At 40.8% G+C, this 17,484-nt stretch overlaps 1 protein-coding gene across 1 annotated transcript in view; it reads left to right on the forward strand.

The window, feature by feature from the left end:
• The first annotated feature begins 4,050 nt into the window (after positions 1–4,050).
• TSPAN13 (tetraspanin 13) overlaps positions 4,051–17,484 on the forward strand; it is a 31,682-nt gene continuing 18,248 nt past the window's right edge. The window contains exon 1 of the mRNA XM_007164879.2: positions 4,051–4,313. Coding sequence (XP_007164941.1) covers positions 4,251–4,313 — 63 coding nt within the window. The 5' untranslated portion in view covers positions 4,051–4,250. The remainder of the gene's footprint in view (positions 4,314–17,484) is intronic.

Here is a 17,484-nt window from a genome sequence, read left to right on the forward strand (position 1 = left end):
TATAAAAATAAAACTTCCTCTTCCACTTAACAAAATAAACAGTCTCTTACCTTAGTCTCCAATATAATTCTCTGAGAAGAACTACAGTCCAATGTCCTATTTTTTTTTTCTCACTCAAAAACAGCAATTTGTCGACAAAGGCACAATACCAAAGCATAATTTGGAAAAAGGACATTACCTGTGGCAGATTTTATTTTCCAAAGATATACTACAGTACCTAGCATCTTCTGTGCTCTTCTGCAGTGTGACTTGTAACCCTCCCATCAAGAGGTGGGTCTGCTTTCCCCTCACTTTGAAACTTGTCAGGCTTGGGTTCTCCTGACTAGTAGAGAATGGTGGAGGTGATCTTCCTTGGATCTATGCGTTGATACCTCTTACTAACTTTGGAAAATTCCTGACAATTATTTTCTCTTTACATATTTCTTCTGCCCCATTTTCTTTCTCTTTTCCATCTGGAACTATAGTCACACACACACTACTGGATTTTTGTCTCACAGTTATCAAATGCTCTGATCCATTTTTCCACTTTCTATCTTTGTGTTTTAGTTTGCATAATTTCTTTTATCTTCAAGTTTACTTTTTTCTTCTGTTGTATCCAGTCTGCTGAAATCACATTTTCAAAAATCTCTGATTATATTTTTCATTTTATTTTCATTTTCCCCTCAGTAATCTTTATCTTTCTGCTGAAATTCTCCATGTGCTCCTGTATGTTTTCCACTAAATCCTTTAACATATTTATCATGTTGAGTTTTCAGGACCTGATAATTCTAATATTTGGATCATCTCTGGTTCTGTTTCTACTGACCATTTCTTCTTTTGACCATAGGTCAAATTTTTTTGATCATCCAAGTCTTTCATAATTTTTGATTGTGTGTCAGGTAGTGTGTATAAAAGAACACTGAGAGTAAAGTAAATAATATTTACCAGCAGAAACTGGTACATCCTTTATTCTGCCAGGCTGCTACTACGGGTACCTAAGTCAGTCTGCAGTATAGTTGAGCTGGGTCAGGATTTGTTACAGGTTTAGTTAGGTTCAATTCAGCATTGGCTTCGAATGTTTTTTGAGGGCACAATCAAGATTTTCCTTTTATAGGAAGGAGGCCTCATACAGATCTCTTTGTACTTTACAGCTCAGCCATCAGCATTCTCAGCCTCAGATGTGCTTTACAACTTGGCTGCTACTTTTTTTTTTTTTTTTTTTTTTTGCTGGGGAGTGTTCTTTGCTCTTCTGTCATGTCCTTGGCTTTCACTCATGTCCTTATGAGTCCTCTCCCTTTCTTGCTGTTTTAACCCAGCCTTGGCGGACTCTTGCAGTATACTGTAAAGAGATTTTTCTCTTCTGCTAATTCCTTAGCCTTTGGCAGCCACTGCTTTGGATTAGGTAAAGACCCAGATTGCTTCATCTTTCCTGTCCTAATCTGTTTTCAGCCACTGTCATACTTGAGGATGTTTGTGCCCATTGAGATAGCTGGGGAGGGAGCACTCTTGCCTGACCACAGCCTATAGATTTTCAAATCCTTGTACTATGTGAAGGCCCATGGGTTAGAGTTGGCATGTAGTTGTACACTCACTCTGCGGCTTTTGATCCTTGGATTATAAACTGTCACACTAGACCATACACCCACATTAAAAGATGGTTAAATGATCAGCTAGTTTCTCTTTATCCCTCTCTATGGCAGTCTTCTTTCTATAGCTAATCCATAAGAGATAAAAGCACTGTGGGCTTTTTCTTCCTAAGAATGTCTTATTACTTCTTGGATTTTAGTTCCTGTAGATGTCTTTGGTTCCTCAGTTCCATGAGACGTTTTTTTTTTTAATTGAGGTGAAATTGATATATAACATTTCATACATTTCTGGTGTACAACATTATAATTCTACATCCACATACACCACAAAGTGATCATCACCAAAAGTCTCATTATCATCCATCATCATACAATTGATCCTCTTCACTCACTTTGCCTACCTCCCCACCCCTTTCCTCCCTGGTAACCACCAATCTATTCTTTGTATCTGTGAATTTGTTTTTTGTTTGTTCATTTGTTTTGTTTTCTGATAGGTTTTTTTTGTTTTTTTGTTTTTTTAAACTATGATTCTGTAGCTTTTCTAGCTCATTCTTGTTGGGGTGGGAGCAAATGGTCTTTTGCAAATTTCTACATCTAAATTCTAAGGCGGAATCCCGCTATGTTCACTTGTTTTGTTTTCCAATTTGCAGTACTTTCTTGGTTTTCTCTCTTAAAGGCCGCAACTCCTAATACAACCCTCCTACAACTTTAGCTCTTGCCTGGTTTCCGTAACTGCTCCCTTAAATTGCCCCCCAGACTTAAGGGGAATTATAATAACTACCTGCTCTTGCTAGCTCTGAGCTGCTTCACTATCCTTTGTTGGCTTCACTATCCTTTGTTGGCTTCCTTTAACCTTGTCCATATTTTTCAAAACAGTCCCTTTATTAAACTCTTCTCAGTCATTTAAATGAGCCACCTCCTTCCTGCTGGGCCCCTGACTGATAGGGGACATTCCTATGAGAAAAAGTAAGAGATTCAACCCACAGGCAGATAGCAGAGTGTATTATGAAGAAAGCAAATAGAGAATTGTCACAGTTGATTGAGTTATGTTGAAGTGGTACTAACGTTGGTGACATCCAGAAATGAGAAGAGGAAGAATAGATTTCTCCCCTAATTCTTCTTCTTTAATAAGCCTCTGGCTTCTCAAATGGAAAGCTGAGCCACAAAGTTTTATTTGGGTTTGAGGGTCATTTTCCAGATTAAAATTAAAAAAAAAAAAAAAAAGGAACTCATTTGGGTGTATACAAAAGGTTAATGTGGAATACCAAGGCTAAAGAATTAATGTGGCTTTCTTGGTGAAGTTGGGTCTGGGAAGGTAAAGAGAGCTTAGAAGAGGAAGCAGACAATTCCAAGAAGACAAATTATTTTTATCAGCTGCAATATTTTATTTAATATACACAGTATCATTTGCTATCACATAACTTACTCAGCATGAACCCTTAGGTTTCATGTAAGTACCTGAATATTTCTCTCTAAGAACCTTTTTTGGCAGAAGGCACCATGAAATAACCAAACCTTTACTGGGTTAGCTTAGTGCTTGGAACACAGCAGGTTTTCAAAAACTGTTAGATATATTAATACTAGCTGACATATATTAAGGACTAGCTGAGTCCTTACACTGTGTCAGGCGCTCTGCAAAGAGCGCTTGACATACTGTTAATATCCCAATTTTTAGGTGAGGAATCTGAGGATACATGAAGCATTTCTATAGTAGACACTCAAAGTGATAATGAATTGACCGAGGTGGAGACTGTGTCATTTAAAATTTTTCACAGTTATCTGTGGGGAAAGAACCCTCAGCTTATTGAAATGCAGGATTGGAAGACAAAAAAAACCTCTTGATTTTCTTTTGCATGCATGATAAAGTTTATCAGCATTTTTGCAAATCCCTGTAGGATACATCTGACCTGACAAGAGTCACAATTATGGGCCATATACCTTACCTATTTTCTGAGAAAAGCAGAGATTTCATCTCTCCGTTTATTCTTTCACTTATTTTCTTCCTTTCATTTGCCCCCACTTCACTCTCTGTTTTAAATCGTTCACGTTTATTCATTTATTGCTTCATTCCTTCCTTTTTTCCTTCATTCAAACAAGGCCAGGTGCTTAATTTTAAAATCTCATTCAAAATGGTGCCACGTCACCCGCTGGGGCCAAGAACCGAGAGGTGCTGTCATCTCTCTCCCTGCCAGCGTGGATCTCCGTGGAGTCCCGCCCTCTTCTCCTCACCTGCTCCCCAGGAACCCGCGGCGAGGTCGCTGCCACACACTCTGGCCTCAGGCACTCTCCCTCAAGGCCTCCGCCCCTTCCCCCTCTCCCAGGGGCCGCCCCGCCCCTCCCCTCCCCTCCCCTCCCCTCCCTGATCCCAGCTAGCTGAGCGCATTTATTTGCATATTTCTACCTTTGTTCCCCGCCAGCGGCCAATCAGCGCGCGGGGCGAGGCGGGGGGGGCTGGGCGGGGCTCGGGCTCGTGCTTCAGCAGCTGCGGCCGCAGGTTCCAGAGCGGGTAGGAGCCGCCGCGGGCGTGCCGCGCACTGCAGCCCCTGCCCAAGCCCCGGGCTCCCCCCCGCGTCCCCGCTGCTGCGCCGCCTCGGCCAGGCCCCGAAGGCAAGGACAAAGAGGCTGCCTGGAGGCTCCGCCGGAGCCAGACTTTACCTGCAGTTGCCGGAAACCGCAGGCTCCAAGATGGTTTGCGGGGGCTTCGCGTGTTCCAAGAACTGCCTATGCGCGCTCAACCTACTCTACACCGTGAGTATCCCGAGCCCGTTCCTCTCCGCCTGGGGGCTTTGCACCTGCTCGGGTGCTCGGTGACTTCCCTGTCTGGCCAATGACTCGCTCACTTCATCCCGCACCCCCTTTCTGTCTTCCCACGCTCTGGCCTCCCCCGCCCGGCCTCGCCATCCGTCCCCGCCGGGGACCAGGAGCCGGCGACTGTCGCAGTCTCTTCCTTTCATTGTGAAGCCGCCGTCTTTCTGGCTCACTGGCCGCGTCTCTTCCCCATTGCTCTACCCCGCCCCCTCACCCACCGCCTTGTTTTTCAGTTATTTGACCAGACATCTCCACTTTCCCATCCTTATCCCTTCTGCAACTCGCTCTTGGCTCCCAAACCCATCTGGGGCGGATTTGGAGGCGGGAGCCGCCTCGGGTTTGAGGACAGTTTTGCAAAAATAGAGTGATCTGAAACTGACAAGGCGGCATATGGATGGTGTGCGTCGTGCTTAGCTCTACGTGCGCCTGTGATTTTAATTGAGGCCGCCGAGTAGGTTCACAGGATATCCGCAGCTTCCGAAGTTTGTTTCGTGCTTACATAAAGGAATGTCTTTTTGCGGGGAGCGGGAGTTGGGGGAGGGGGAGTTTTGCTTATACCTGATGCTTTTTCCATGTATCTCCCCTCTTATCAATATCCTAAATCCATTTTAAGCTAAATTCTCCAGTAAATAAGCGAGCCTCCACCCAGGTTGTTTCTTTCCCTGCCAACCAGCTCTGGTTTTTTAGTTTTAACCCTGCAGTGTATGTTTATAATTTTTGAGGGGCAATTCAGGGTGAACCGGAGGATGGGAGAGTAGATTGCCATTTACCGATTGCCTACCGCGTCCCAGATTTTACGTACACTTTCCTTTTTCTGACAATCATCCGAGGCAAGGGGCATTGTCTAAATTTTATACGTAAGATAATAGACCGAAAAGGGCTTTAATAACTTTACATAGTTGATAGTTGGCGAGTCAAGAAGTGGAACCCAGGCTGTGGGATCCAGATCTTTCCACAGGCTTCTTTACCATGCGGAAGAAACTTCATCTTCTGTCATCATCCCTCCATCATAGTCTTGCTCCCTTCTATAAATACACCTGGGTTTGTTTTGCAGCACCCACCCTGAAAACGAACCCAGCTCCTGTGCATTAGCAGAGAGCTAGGCCATCTGTGCAAGCTTAGGTTACGTACTTGGAGTGCGGAGTCTGCCTGTGGTCCCCAGCAGGAGGGAGAGGCTGGGTCCTTTTAGCATTACTGTTCCATTGTATGTGAACATGGTTGCAAAGCTTTGAAAGCAAGACATAAACCTGTAAAAAGTATGTCTTTCTGACTAGTTAGTAGGAATCTAATCAACATGTCACTAATCCTAGATTTGGGAAAAATTCTAGACCACCTGGTGATTCAGGTCCTTGTAATCGGAGATCCATGTCAAGTTTCAGATCAGAATTCACCTTTGTCTCACCTGAACATGCCTATCACATTGATTATTTATTAAGTAAAAGCTGACCAATTCTGCAGGTATTTTCTTTTATTAGCATGAATGGCCTATTTAGAACTTCACATTCCCCATTTTATGCTCTGACTTCTGCCCCTCCCCCTCATGATTTAGTTACCTGTTTGCCAGACGTTTAACCTTATAGTATCTGCTTACACACAGTAGAATGTCTGCGTTGCATACTTACGTCACTGAGGAGATCTATATAGATTAATATGCCGTATATATTCTTTTTTTCTAAAGGCAAGTTATTTTAAAATCTGGTTCTGTTGCTTTTGAGATATGTCATTTCTACTTGTATCTCTTGTGTATCCGGAAAGCAAAGAGAAAGGTAATTCTGAAGGAGCATATTATATAAGACTTTTATATCTGTTCTAAATTATTGACCTTCAGAGTATATTCTATTGATTTTAATAGCTCTGTAGTAAAAATTAATTGGAAATTCACAGGACTATAAAGATGGTTGGCCCTTTTAAATCTAAACCTTTTTATTTATTTTTTAAAATTTATTTATTTATTTATTTTTGGCTGCGTTTGGTCTTCGTTGCTGCACATGGGCTTTCTCTAGCTGCGGCGAGCGGGGGCTACTCTTTGTGCGGTGCGCGGGCTTCTCATTGCGGTGGCTTCTCTTGTTGCAGAGCACGGGCTCTAGGCGTGTGGGCTTCAGTAGTTGTGGCTCGCGGGCTCCAGAGTGCAGGCTCAGTAGTTGTGGCACACAAGCTTAGTTGCTCGGGACCAGGGCTCGAACACGTGTCCCCTGCATTGGCAGGCGGATTCTTAACCACTGCACCACCAGGGAAGCCCTAAGGCTTTTTAGAAAAAGGATATTTCTTAAAATGAATTAGTGTCTACTGCTTATACATTGTGAACAAGTTTAGATGAGTTCAGCAGTTTAAACTGGAAATGAATGAAAGGTAAACGTTGAACCAGGTCTTAAATAGATGCTGAAAATGTGCCATTGCTATTATTTAGATTCTGTATCTTCCCTGGTTTCACCTCAACATTTTAAGATGGGAAATGTGAAGTGATTGGGGGCAAGGTTAAGGCTGAAGACTTGGGAGACATTTCTTTTTAAGGCATGAATAGGAGGACCCTTTATAGGTTCCAGTCCCACCTGGGTCACTGCCTCCGAAATAAGCTTGAAGTTGTGGGATTGAATCTGAGATTATTTCTAAAAGTGTTAGTAAAGCCAGGATTGCATACGGGTGTGGCAGGTGTAAAGGCCATGGTCTGCTTTGAGTCATCACTCTTGCCTTGAAGCATTTTCTTGAGGAACTTAGGGCAGCCTAACTGTCCACATGCTCAGGTGGCCTGCTTATGACCTTGAGATTAGGGCAGAATTCGTGACCAGTCCAGAAAGCATGTCATTAAAATAGGTTGGATGGAACATTGCCCAAACTTGTCATGGAATTTTGATCACTAGCCAAAGGCGTGGCTGATTTTTGTTGTTGTTTATGGTTTGGTTGTTTTAATTAATAGAATCCCTAGTAATGAACAACTTTACGTTAATGTAGTGAATATCAACAGTTTATAGATACGGGAGGAAAGGGAGAAGCTACGGTTTCTTCATGCACTTTCATGGTGTTATACAAAAGAGAGTGACTTGCTCTAGAACTTCCTACATTTATAGAAACTGAATGTTTCTTCACTCAACAAATATTTATTGAGTGTCTACTGTGTGCAAGGCACTGTTCTCATTCTGGGAATACAGCAGTGAACCAAACTGGGCTTTGAAATCAACATGCCTTATGAAGCCTGTTTTTCATTCACTATCTTCTCTACATATGATCTCAAGAGCTTTCTTCAGTCAATAAACATTTGCTTACTGTGTGCATTCTGCTGAGAACTGTGGGCAATAATAAACACATACAAATGCAAGTACCTCCTCTGTGAAGACAGGATCTAGTTGGGATTTATAGAGTGGAAAAATTAATGCTATATAAGGGAAGGACTGACTTTAGGTGCCACAAAATTTAGGACTAGGGTAGATCTTTGTGGGTTGGAGAAGAAGGTATGATTGAATTGGGGAAGCGTGGAAATAGCTTGGTCTTTTTGATACTGTTCAGGATATAAACACAAGTGAAAACTGCTTTGGGAAAACAGTCTTTTATTTTTAATCGTTGATTTTAAAATAATTTTGATTGAAATTATTTTGACAAAAAGTGAAAAATAACTTTAAATAATTATTCCTAGTGATTTGTGGGGAATTTTAGGAGGTATGAAATAAGTGTTATATTAAAATATGTAACATTTTGAGGGGGCTTCCCTGGTGGTGCAGTGGTTGAGAATCTGCCTGCCGATGCGGGGGACGCGGGTTCGAGCCCTGGTCTGGGAAGATCCCACGTGCCGCGGAGCAACTGGGCCCGTGAGCCACAACTACTGAGCCTGCGCGTCTGGAGCCCGTGCTCTGCAACAAGAGAGGCCGCGATAGTGAGAGGCCCGCGCACCGCGATGAAGAGTGGCCCCCGCTCGCCGCAACTGGAGAAAGCCCTCGCACAGAAACGAAGACCCAACACAGCCATAAATAAATAAATAAATAATTTAAAATATGTAACATTTTGAATATGTCTCCTCGTGCTTCTTAAGCAGAGAAGAAAAGACTTCTAGGAATCGGCTGCTGTTTATATGTATGTGTGTGTGTGTGTGTGTGTGTGTATGAATAGTTTTAATTAAGAACGTAAGGAACAGAAAATAACTCGTGGTCTTTAAATAAGGGTCATTTCAGAAGTTTCAGTTTTGCTTCTTAGTCTATATTTATTCTTCTAAAATCTAAGTTTGTTTCTGTTGATTTTTTGCAATATTTTTTCTATATCTTGGGTTGCTTTGGGGAAAAAATCTCCATGCAGTCAAAAATTATACCAATTTACATTCATTCTAAGGCATATGTTTATTTGCGTTTTAGGTATCTCTGAAATTGAGGTTGTCTTAAAATAGGTAAAACGTAGCAGATAAAAATATATATATATCTGTACAGTCTATGGAGAGAAAAACAGCTGGGTTTCGGAAGGAAACCTAAATTTGAATATCAACTTTACAACTTGCTTGGAATTTAACCTTGGGCAAAGGTCTCCATCTGAGTTTCAGTTTTTTCATTTATAAACTGGTGATGATATTTTTCATTCTTCCCTTGTGGAGTTGTTAGGATAAAAGGAGAGAATGTGGATAAATGCTTTGGATGTGCTATAGAAAAAAGAGCAAGTTGTTACAGCTTCGTGGAAACAGTTGAATTATTTTAAATTTCTGAATTACAAACCTGTATGTTACAATGGAAAGGTTTTCAAGCTACTGGGTTTTCTAACACTTACAGGCTGGTGTTAACTCAAGCAGGCCCTACGGGGTCAAGAGTTCATACCCTCAAAACAGTAATATTAATCTTTCAGTTGTAAGAAAAAAATGACTGAGGTATGGTGAGTGTAAGTTTGGAACGATTTTCCTGTACATTTTTTAAAGTCCTATTCTGGTCATTAGAGGGCTGGAAAAGTATAATTTTGTTCAGTTTCTACTCCAAAATAAATGAAAAACACTAATACTTCAGCCAAAGAAAAAAATCTGCTTATTGTAATTGCCTTCAAATTATTGTATTTGACATTTTTCAAAATTCTGATCATTATTTTTCAAATTATTCTTATTTAATATTTTAATGTGTGGTTAGGCTTATGTTATTTCTCGGCCCTTGTTCAAACTACTGAGTGAATTTAAAATATTTAAGTGGTTGCTGAATATTTACTTGGATTTTGAATTTAAAAATGATTCACTGTTTACAGAACCTGGAATTTCCACACGATGCTGTTGAGCTGGTGTTTATAGTCGGCCTTTGTGCTAAATACGTTTGTGAAATTTCCCAACTTTTGATTTTAAAACAGTTACCGAAATGTGCTATTTATGCGATTTCTTACTTGAAACGAGGTTATTTTCTTTCACAAAGTTTAACAACATAATTAAGAGGCTTTTACAAAGAAAGAAAATTTATTAGGGGAATAATTGTATTTCAGCCTACATTTGAAAAGTGAGATTTGAACATCTCAGTGGTTTAATTTGCATACAGTTTTAGGTAGGTTAAAAGTGGGCCATCATCACCTCAAACACATATGAATTACTGGTGAAGACAGGCTAGGTTTAGTTCGTCTTCCTTCTTATCACATTTCACCTGAATTGTTCCTCCATATTATCTTATCACTGTAAAATGAATAATGCACTTGTAATAGTGGATGAAAACTCAGAGAATAAACCCAAATTCCTTAGCATGCCATTCAAGATCTTTCACCATCTGCTCTTCCCGTGTGCATCTCTTCGTATATTTCAGCCACAGAGGGTTCCCCAGACATTTTGCCCTTTGTTGCCTGTCTTTGCTGATCCTCTGCTCTTGACCTCTAATACCTTGCTCTGTCTTTGTAAAACTACTCAAATAAAGCCTACCGTTTCTTAAGTCAGAAAGAATTGTTTCCTTAAATTTTCACTTGGGAATCAATCTTACTACTTGAGTGCCACCCCAGACTAATTCAATCAGGATTCAGAGAGAGGGAGGAGACATGTGATTTTTTGGTTTAAAAAAACCCTTTTTAAAATCTTCCTAGCTAATTCTAAATTACAGTGAGGGCTGAGAGTCAGTGTTGTAAGATTTTATTTTACTCTGTCTTTGCCATTAACCATACCAATGCTCCATACTATAGATTGCTTTGTGTTTGCTTTTTCCCCAGCTAGACTATCCACCTTTTATTGGCGGAGATCATAGCTTTCTCTTTGTTGCATCCTTTGATTCGTAGCTTTTTTTTTTTTTTTTTTTTTTTTTTTTTTTAACACAGAGCTTATACTCTCTAAATACTTCTTGAATGGAATTTGCAGAATTGGCTGCTCCCTTTTCACCAGAGGTAAAACATACCTAATGAAAGCTTGCATAAACAGGATAATTTGATCAAAATTAAATCTAGAAGACAGCCAAATATTTTAAGACATGAAAATTAGCATTGGGTTAAAAACAATAAATAGGAATTGCTTTTATCTGTCTACTGTAGAATCTAATATGTTTCTCGGAATACTCTTTTCTCTTTTCTCTCCCATTGTTGGCCAAGCTCTCCTATGCATCTGAGGTTTTCCTGTAACCTTTCCCGTGAACAAATCAGCTTTCCGTAAAATTGTACTAGAATCATAGTTGGCTAGGGTTCTTTATATTATTAGTCTAATTTATTATTATTAGTCTAATATAAATATGTTGTTAAGATGAACCAAATACTTTTTCTTTTATTCATTCCAATAATATTAATTAAGCAACAGCAGCAGTGAACAAAAGAAACCAAAAGTTCCTGCCTTCATGGATCTTACGTTTGGGGGGGAAGGTAGATGATAAGCAAATAAGCAAATAAGTTATACATCATGTTAGAAGGTAAAATGCTATGGAGAAAAATGGAGTAAGAAGGCTGAAGCACAGTGGGGCATTGGGGGGTGTAAGGGAGGATAAGGGCATATTTTTATATGTGGTGGTCGGGATTAGCCTTCTCGGTAAGACAGCAGTGGAACAAAAACTTGAAGGAGATGAAGGACAGACATCTGGAAAACGTCAGTGGAGGGAACGGCCTTTGAGAAGATCCTGAAGGAATATTTCTGATTTATGCAAGGGACAGAGAGGACTCCTGTGGCTGGGACAGAGTGAGCAAGGGGTGGGTGGAGTGGTTGGAAATGAGTCAGAGAATTTCTGGGGCCCAGATTGAAGGAGTTGAACTTTTACACCAAGGGAAATGGGGAGCCATTGGTGGCTTTGGGACTGATTTTCATTTAAAAGTTTGTCTGGCTCCTGAATTGAGAATAGATTATAGATGGCAAAAGTAGAAACAGTGAGATCACCTGTAAGGCTACTGCAGTAATTGAAGCAAAGATGATGGAGGTTTGGACCAATATTATAGCAATGGAAGTAAGAGAAATAGCCAGATTTTGGGTGTATTTTGAAGGTGCTGCCAACATAATTTCCTGATGGATGAGAATGGGATGTGAGGGAGACCAGTCACAGATTACTTGTGATTTATGGCCTAAACAACTGGCTTGCTGAATCTGCTATTAACAGGAATGGGGAGACTGTGGGTAGACCAGGCTTTGGAAGGAAAACAAGAGGTTCAGTATTAGATGTGATGCCAATCAGATACCCAAGTGGAGATGTCAGATGGCAGGTAGTCTAATAACAGTGGAGTTCAGGGGAGAGGAATAGCTGGAGGTTGAAATTCAGGGAGCCATCAATGTAGAGAGTGGTATTTAGAATTGCTACTAGATGAAATCAACCAGTTGGTGAGGATAGGTAGAGAAGGGCAGTGATCTGTGAACTGAACCAAGGACACTCTTGTAATAACAGTTTTCGGAGACAAGGAGGAGCCAGCCAAGGAGCCTGAGAAGGAATGGCCGGTCAGATAGGAGGAAAGCCTGGTAGAGGCGGGTGTCTTGGAAGCCAAATGCACATCATTTTAAGGAGGCAGAGTTGAACATCTGTGTCAAATGCTGCTAAGAAAGATGAGGACTAAGACATGATTCTTAGGTTGATCAATGAAGAAGTCACTGAAAAAAGCAATTACCCTTTTATTTTGTCTTTTGGTAGACTATATGTCCCTCAACAGTAACGACCGTGTCCCAATCACTCCGGCTTTCCTGAATGCCCAGCACAGCCTTGCCATATGGTTGGCATTTAGTTGATTGAATGAAGGCGGCAGTGCAGGGCTGTTTTGCCCATAATTCCACTTCTTGTCTCCCAAAACTGCTCCGAAGAAGGAAGATGTAGGGTGGCGTTGAAACTTTGTTGGCAGCTGTGAGTGCTACCTCAAACTCGTTATCCTTGGAAAATGGCAAGTCAGGATGCCTTACTTTTTTTTTTTTTTTTTTTAGGTTTTTTGTTTGTTTGTTTTTTAAATTAATTAATTCATTAACTTATTTATGGCTGTGTTGGGTCTTCGTTTCTGTGCGAGGGCTTTCTCTAGTTGCGGCAAGTGGGGGCCACTCTTCATCGCGGTGCGCGGGCCTCTCACTATCACGGCCTCTGTTGTTGCGGAGCACAGGCTCCAGACGTGCAGGCTCAGTAGTTAGGATGCCGTACTTTTGATTCTCTATATAATTTCTTCCCAGCAGATATTATATATTATGTATTCTGTGCCTTGTAAGTATAAAGCAATCTGCTTGGCACCAAGGAGAACATAGAGAAGAAAACTATGTGACAACAGCACATCAGCCTTCCTTGTATCATTTAAGGAATGAAAATGAGATGAAGAACTGCGGTCTTGGCCTCAACACTAAATGTCTGGATATTTAGCAATATCCAGATTATTTACAGAATTTTCAAATTTCCATCCAGATATTTGGTATCAGAGAAACACATGCTTGATAATCACTGAATTGTTCTTCAATTTTTCACATTAGGCAGAAGTTCAGAGGGAGAGTTCAGTGTCAAGTGTAATTACTCTTATGACATGGAGAGGTCTGGGGCCTTAGTTTTTAATGTATCGGTGGATGCTGTTTTACATTTTCGTGATATAGTCCTTTTAAATCTTATTACTGTTTTAAGATTCTTACCCTCCACTATCATCACGTCTTCTCTCTTGCTTTAGTGCTGACAAAACATTTTTGAATGATTTAACTGCAGAATCGCATCCAGTTTTTTCAAAGGTTCTACGTTCCTCTTTCGTCCTCAAAGCAATTCACTTACCCTGGTAGAATTTGGATGCTCAAAAAATGTAGCTGCTCTAGAAATGATTCAGGTCTCTCTTTGCATGTTGTTTCTGCAATGTGGTGGATATTTGGTGAAAGAATGAAACTCTCTTTTATAGGTTATATAGAGAAAGAATAATCTGGGACACCATTAGGCTGGATTTCTTCACCCCAAATATTGATTAGGTTAGGGAATAAGCATTTGCCTATTCCTAAAGCATAATGAACAAGATCATGAGCTCTTTCAGTCTGCGGTGTATTTGGAGTACCTCTTCTGTACCAGGCACTTAGCCACATGCTAGGAATATCAGGTCGACATGTACTTTGACTGTATGGCGCTCAAAGTGTAGAGGGCTCATTAGAAGAATTCAAAGTATGACTGGAGGTGGGGAATAGTGGCTAATGAGTTACCTCGAGAGGTAAGCCAGGCCCTTCACATTCTTGGATTTGTCAGCCTGGTGTTTGGACTTTATTCTGAGATTAGGAACAAAAGATAGCCGGCATGGGAATGACCTGATCTATTGGCTTTAAATGAAAGACCATCAAAGACTACCATATTAGGAATAGAGTCCAGCTGCAGGTAATAGAAACCCAGCTACTGCTGCTTCAAATAGTAAGCTCTGTTATTTTCATGTAGCAAGATGTCTCGAAGTAGGTAATCTAGAGAAGGTGCACAATGCAAGCATGTTATCAAGGTCCCAGTTATCCTGCCCTACCATCCTTGGTATGTGACTTTCTTCTTTGTCACCCAATTACATCTGCAACTCTAGGCATTAGGATTTGTTCCCTGCTGGAAGAAGGATAACACTGTAAAATGCTTTTCCTCATAAAGCTCTGTGTGTGTGTGTGTGTGTGTGTGTGTGTGTGTTAGAATAGTTCTATTGGGGTATTAATGACATACAATAAGCTGCACATATTTAAAGTATGAATTTGATAAAGTTGTGACACATATATACACCTGTGAACCCATCATTGCATTCACGACCTTGAACATATCAACCCCCAAAGTTTGCTTATCCTCCTTTGTAATCCCTCTCTCCTGCCACATAACCTTTGCTCCCAATTTGCAGGCAACCACTGACCTGCTCAGCAGTAAAATTGAGGCTAGAGTTCAATTTGGTAAGCCTGGGGAGGGTGTTTGCAGGAGGGAGATGGCCTAGGACATTTCTCTGGCTCATTGAGTCCCTTCTCGTTTGGTCCTTACAGTAAAAAGTTTCAGGTAGGTCTTTTAGGCTAAAAGGGAGTGCTCATATTTTGTAAAAGCCCATTGACAAGGTGAAGGATTTAGAGTTAGTCTAGGTGAGGAAGGTGGTCACAGTGGGGAAGGTAGACAGGGTCACTGCAAGTTTGCAAGTATTAAAAATGTTACGATAAACACTTGCGAGATGAAGCTTGCATTAACCAGAATTCTTTATAAGTTATAAATGAACTTAAAAGAATGTGTTGGCGAGATAACACAAACTCTTAGAAGGATATAATTGGGAGATTCAATAGTTGGATCACCTAGTATGGCTGGATCAAGGGACTCAGAAAAGGTCAGAACTCTCTTGCTCCTTCTATCCACTTGTCAGCCCAGCTTGCCTCTGCGTAGATTCTTTTTGAGGCCAGAACTTTCCATGTGCAAGATGGCCACTGGCAGAATCAATTTTAATTGTCCTTATGGCTTGCTATACCAGAGGAACCCTTTTTTTCCTCTTTCAGTATTCCTGTATGATCATATGGGACATACTAATTAACCCTGTTGGTTTATGGACCCAACCCATGAACCAATCACTGTGGGTAGGAGGATGAGCAACCATGATTGCTGCTGGCAGTGGTTGGAGGGGGCCAGTGAGACACTATGATTACGGGTTTTATAAGAAATGTATGTGCTGGGTTGTAAAAACACCGTATGTCCCCTACAGAGATCCTTTGTCCTCTGAGTAGGAATTTGAATCTTCTAGTCCTAATTCTAGAATGTTCTAGCAGCTCCATCATTTGAAAGGCCTACTGTAGTGGTTTAATGCTTCAACACCTACTTAAGCTAGATTGTAAAGAACATTATGCACAACATTTTTTTTCTTTCTTCTGGAGTGGCATTGCGTGTTATTGATCCAAAAAGTGCATAAATACATGTTTATTAGTTTTAAATAATTTTATTTGCTAGAGTGATCTCAAAGATAAAGACTGTTCATCCTTACTAGGATTTCTTGCTCCCCTACTCCAGGCAATGCACTGTGTGCTTGTATATGAATGTCGGCATATGTGACAAATTTTCTAGGTCGGGTAAAAGAAAAATAAGCACAAAATGAATAAGCAAGGATTTGGTAGTTAACTAATAGCAAAGTTGTATGAGTGAGGACCTTATTGTTCGTTTATACATGACTGTGCAACCAGATCTCATAGGGAGTAAGTCAAAGAGATGCTAATCAAAGCTATATCAATCTGGCTACGAAGCAAGAACTACAGTTTCTTATGCATTATAATATTGTCTTTACTATTATATCTCGATGTTAAAAACTACTTAACTGTGTTGCTAGGCACTATGATATGGTCCTACAGGAAGAAAAAAATGCACCAAACAGAAAGGTTGCCACAATTCTGCCTCTGTCATTGGGCACGTCATTTTGCTACTCTGATTTTTCACCTGTAAAATGAAGGGACTCTGTTAAGGTCACTGGCCAGATAGCTTTGTGCCGCTAGTGCCCTCCTTCATCAGAATCTATGGGACTTCCCTGGCAGTCCAGTGGTTAAGAATCTGCCTTCCAATGCAGGGGATGCGAGTTCGATCCCTGGTGGGGGAACTAAGATCCCTCATGCCGCAGGGCAACTAAGCCCGCGCACCGCAACTACTGAGCCCACGAGCCTCAACTAGAGAGAAGCCAGGGCGCCGCAATGAAAGATCCCGCGCAACTAAGACCCGATGCAGCCCAAAATAAAAATAAATAAATTTTTTAAAAAAAAGAATCTATCCATGTGCGCACTAGTAGTTTTGCCACCACCTCCTTTTTTAAGGATTTGCTTGGGGAAGCAATACCAGTTGTAGACACTTTTATAATCTTGCCTTGGCGTGGCTTTTCATTTTAGCCTTTGTACTCTCTCTTTTAAAAGCTCTTTTTTGTATGATTCACTTTTCTTTGTTTTAAAGAGAAAACAGGAAAGGTTGGCGCTTCCTGTTCATAAAAAACATCACTATCAACAAGTTAACAGATCCATAATTTGTTTTTATCAGCCTTCTGTCTCCCAAAGGAAGGAAACTATTTGTCATAGGTCTAAATTTACTTTCTATTACCATTGGTCTCATAAGGAAACTGTTGTTATTATTAAACAAAAAATTCATGCAGTTCCTTTGTCTACCAGGTTCTAGTGACAAGCAGGCTTTTTAATTATACAGTTAGAATTTTATTGGAATCCATAATTTTTGTATCACTCATTTGGAAGATTTCACATAATCCCATTCTCTTCAAAATTACAAACCAACCATAACATACAATTACCACTATTCAGAAATGAATTGCTTCATTATTATCTTTAAAAGGCTCCTTCTTAGTAAAAGTTAAAGAAACACTGATAATCAGATCTAATTAGAGGCATATCATAAAACGTTAGGTGTTGTTTCTAATTTAAAAAGTTAATTATGAGTACTTGGGGATTTTTGTTACACTGTGTTAGAGACAGCAGTCACACCCAAAAACATTTATGTTGTTTTCAGTTTTGCTTTATTAAAAAAACCAAACAGGGCTTCCCTGGTGGCGCAGTGGTTAAGAATCTGCCTGCCAATACAGGGGACACGGGTTCGAGCCCTGGTCCGGGAAGATCCCACATGCCACGGAGCAGCTAAGCCTGTGCGCCACGACTACTGAGCCTGCGCTCTAGAGCCTGTGAGCCACAACTACTGAGCCCACGTGCTACAACTACTGAAGCCCGCGCGCCTAGAGCCCGTGCTCCGCAACAAGAGAAGCCACTGCAATGAGCAACCCGCGCACCGCAACGAAGAGTAGCCCCTGCTCACCGCAACTA

This window comes from Balaenoptera acutorostrata, chromosome 7 (genome assembly GCF_949987535.1).
Source record: "Balaenoptera acutorostrata chromosome 7, mBalAcu1.1, whole genome shotgun sequence".
NCBI lineage: Eukaryota > Metazoa > Chordata > Mammalia > Artiodactyla > Balaenopteridae > Balaenoptera > Balaenoptera acutorostrata.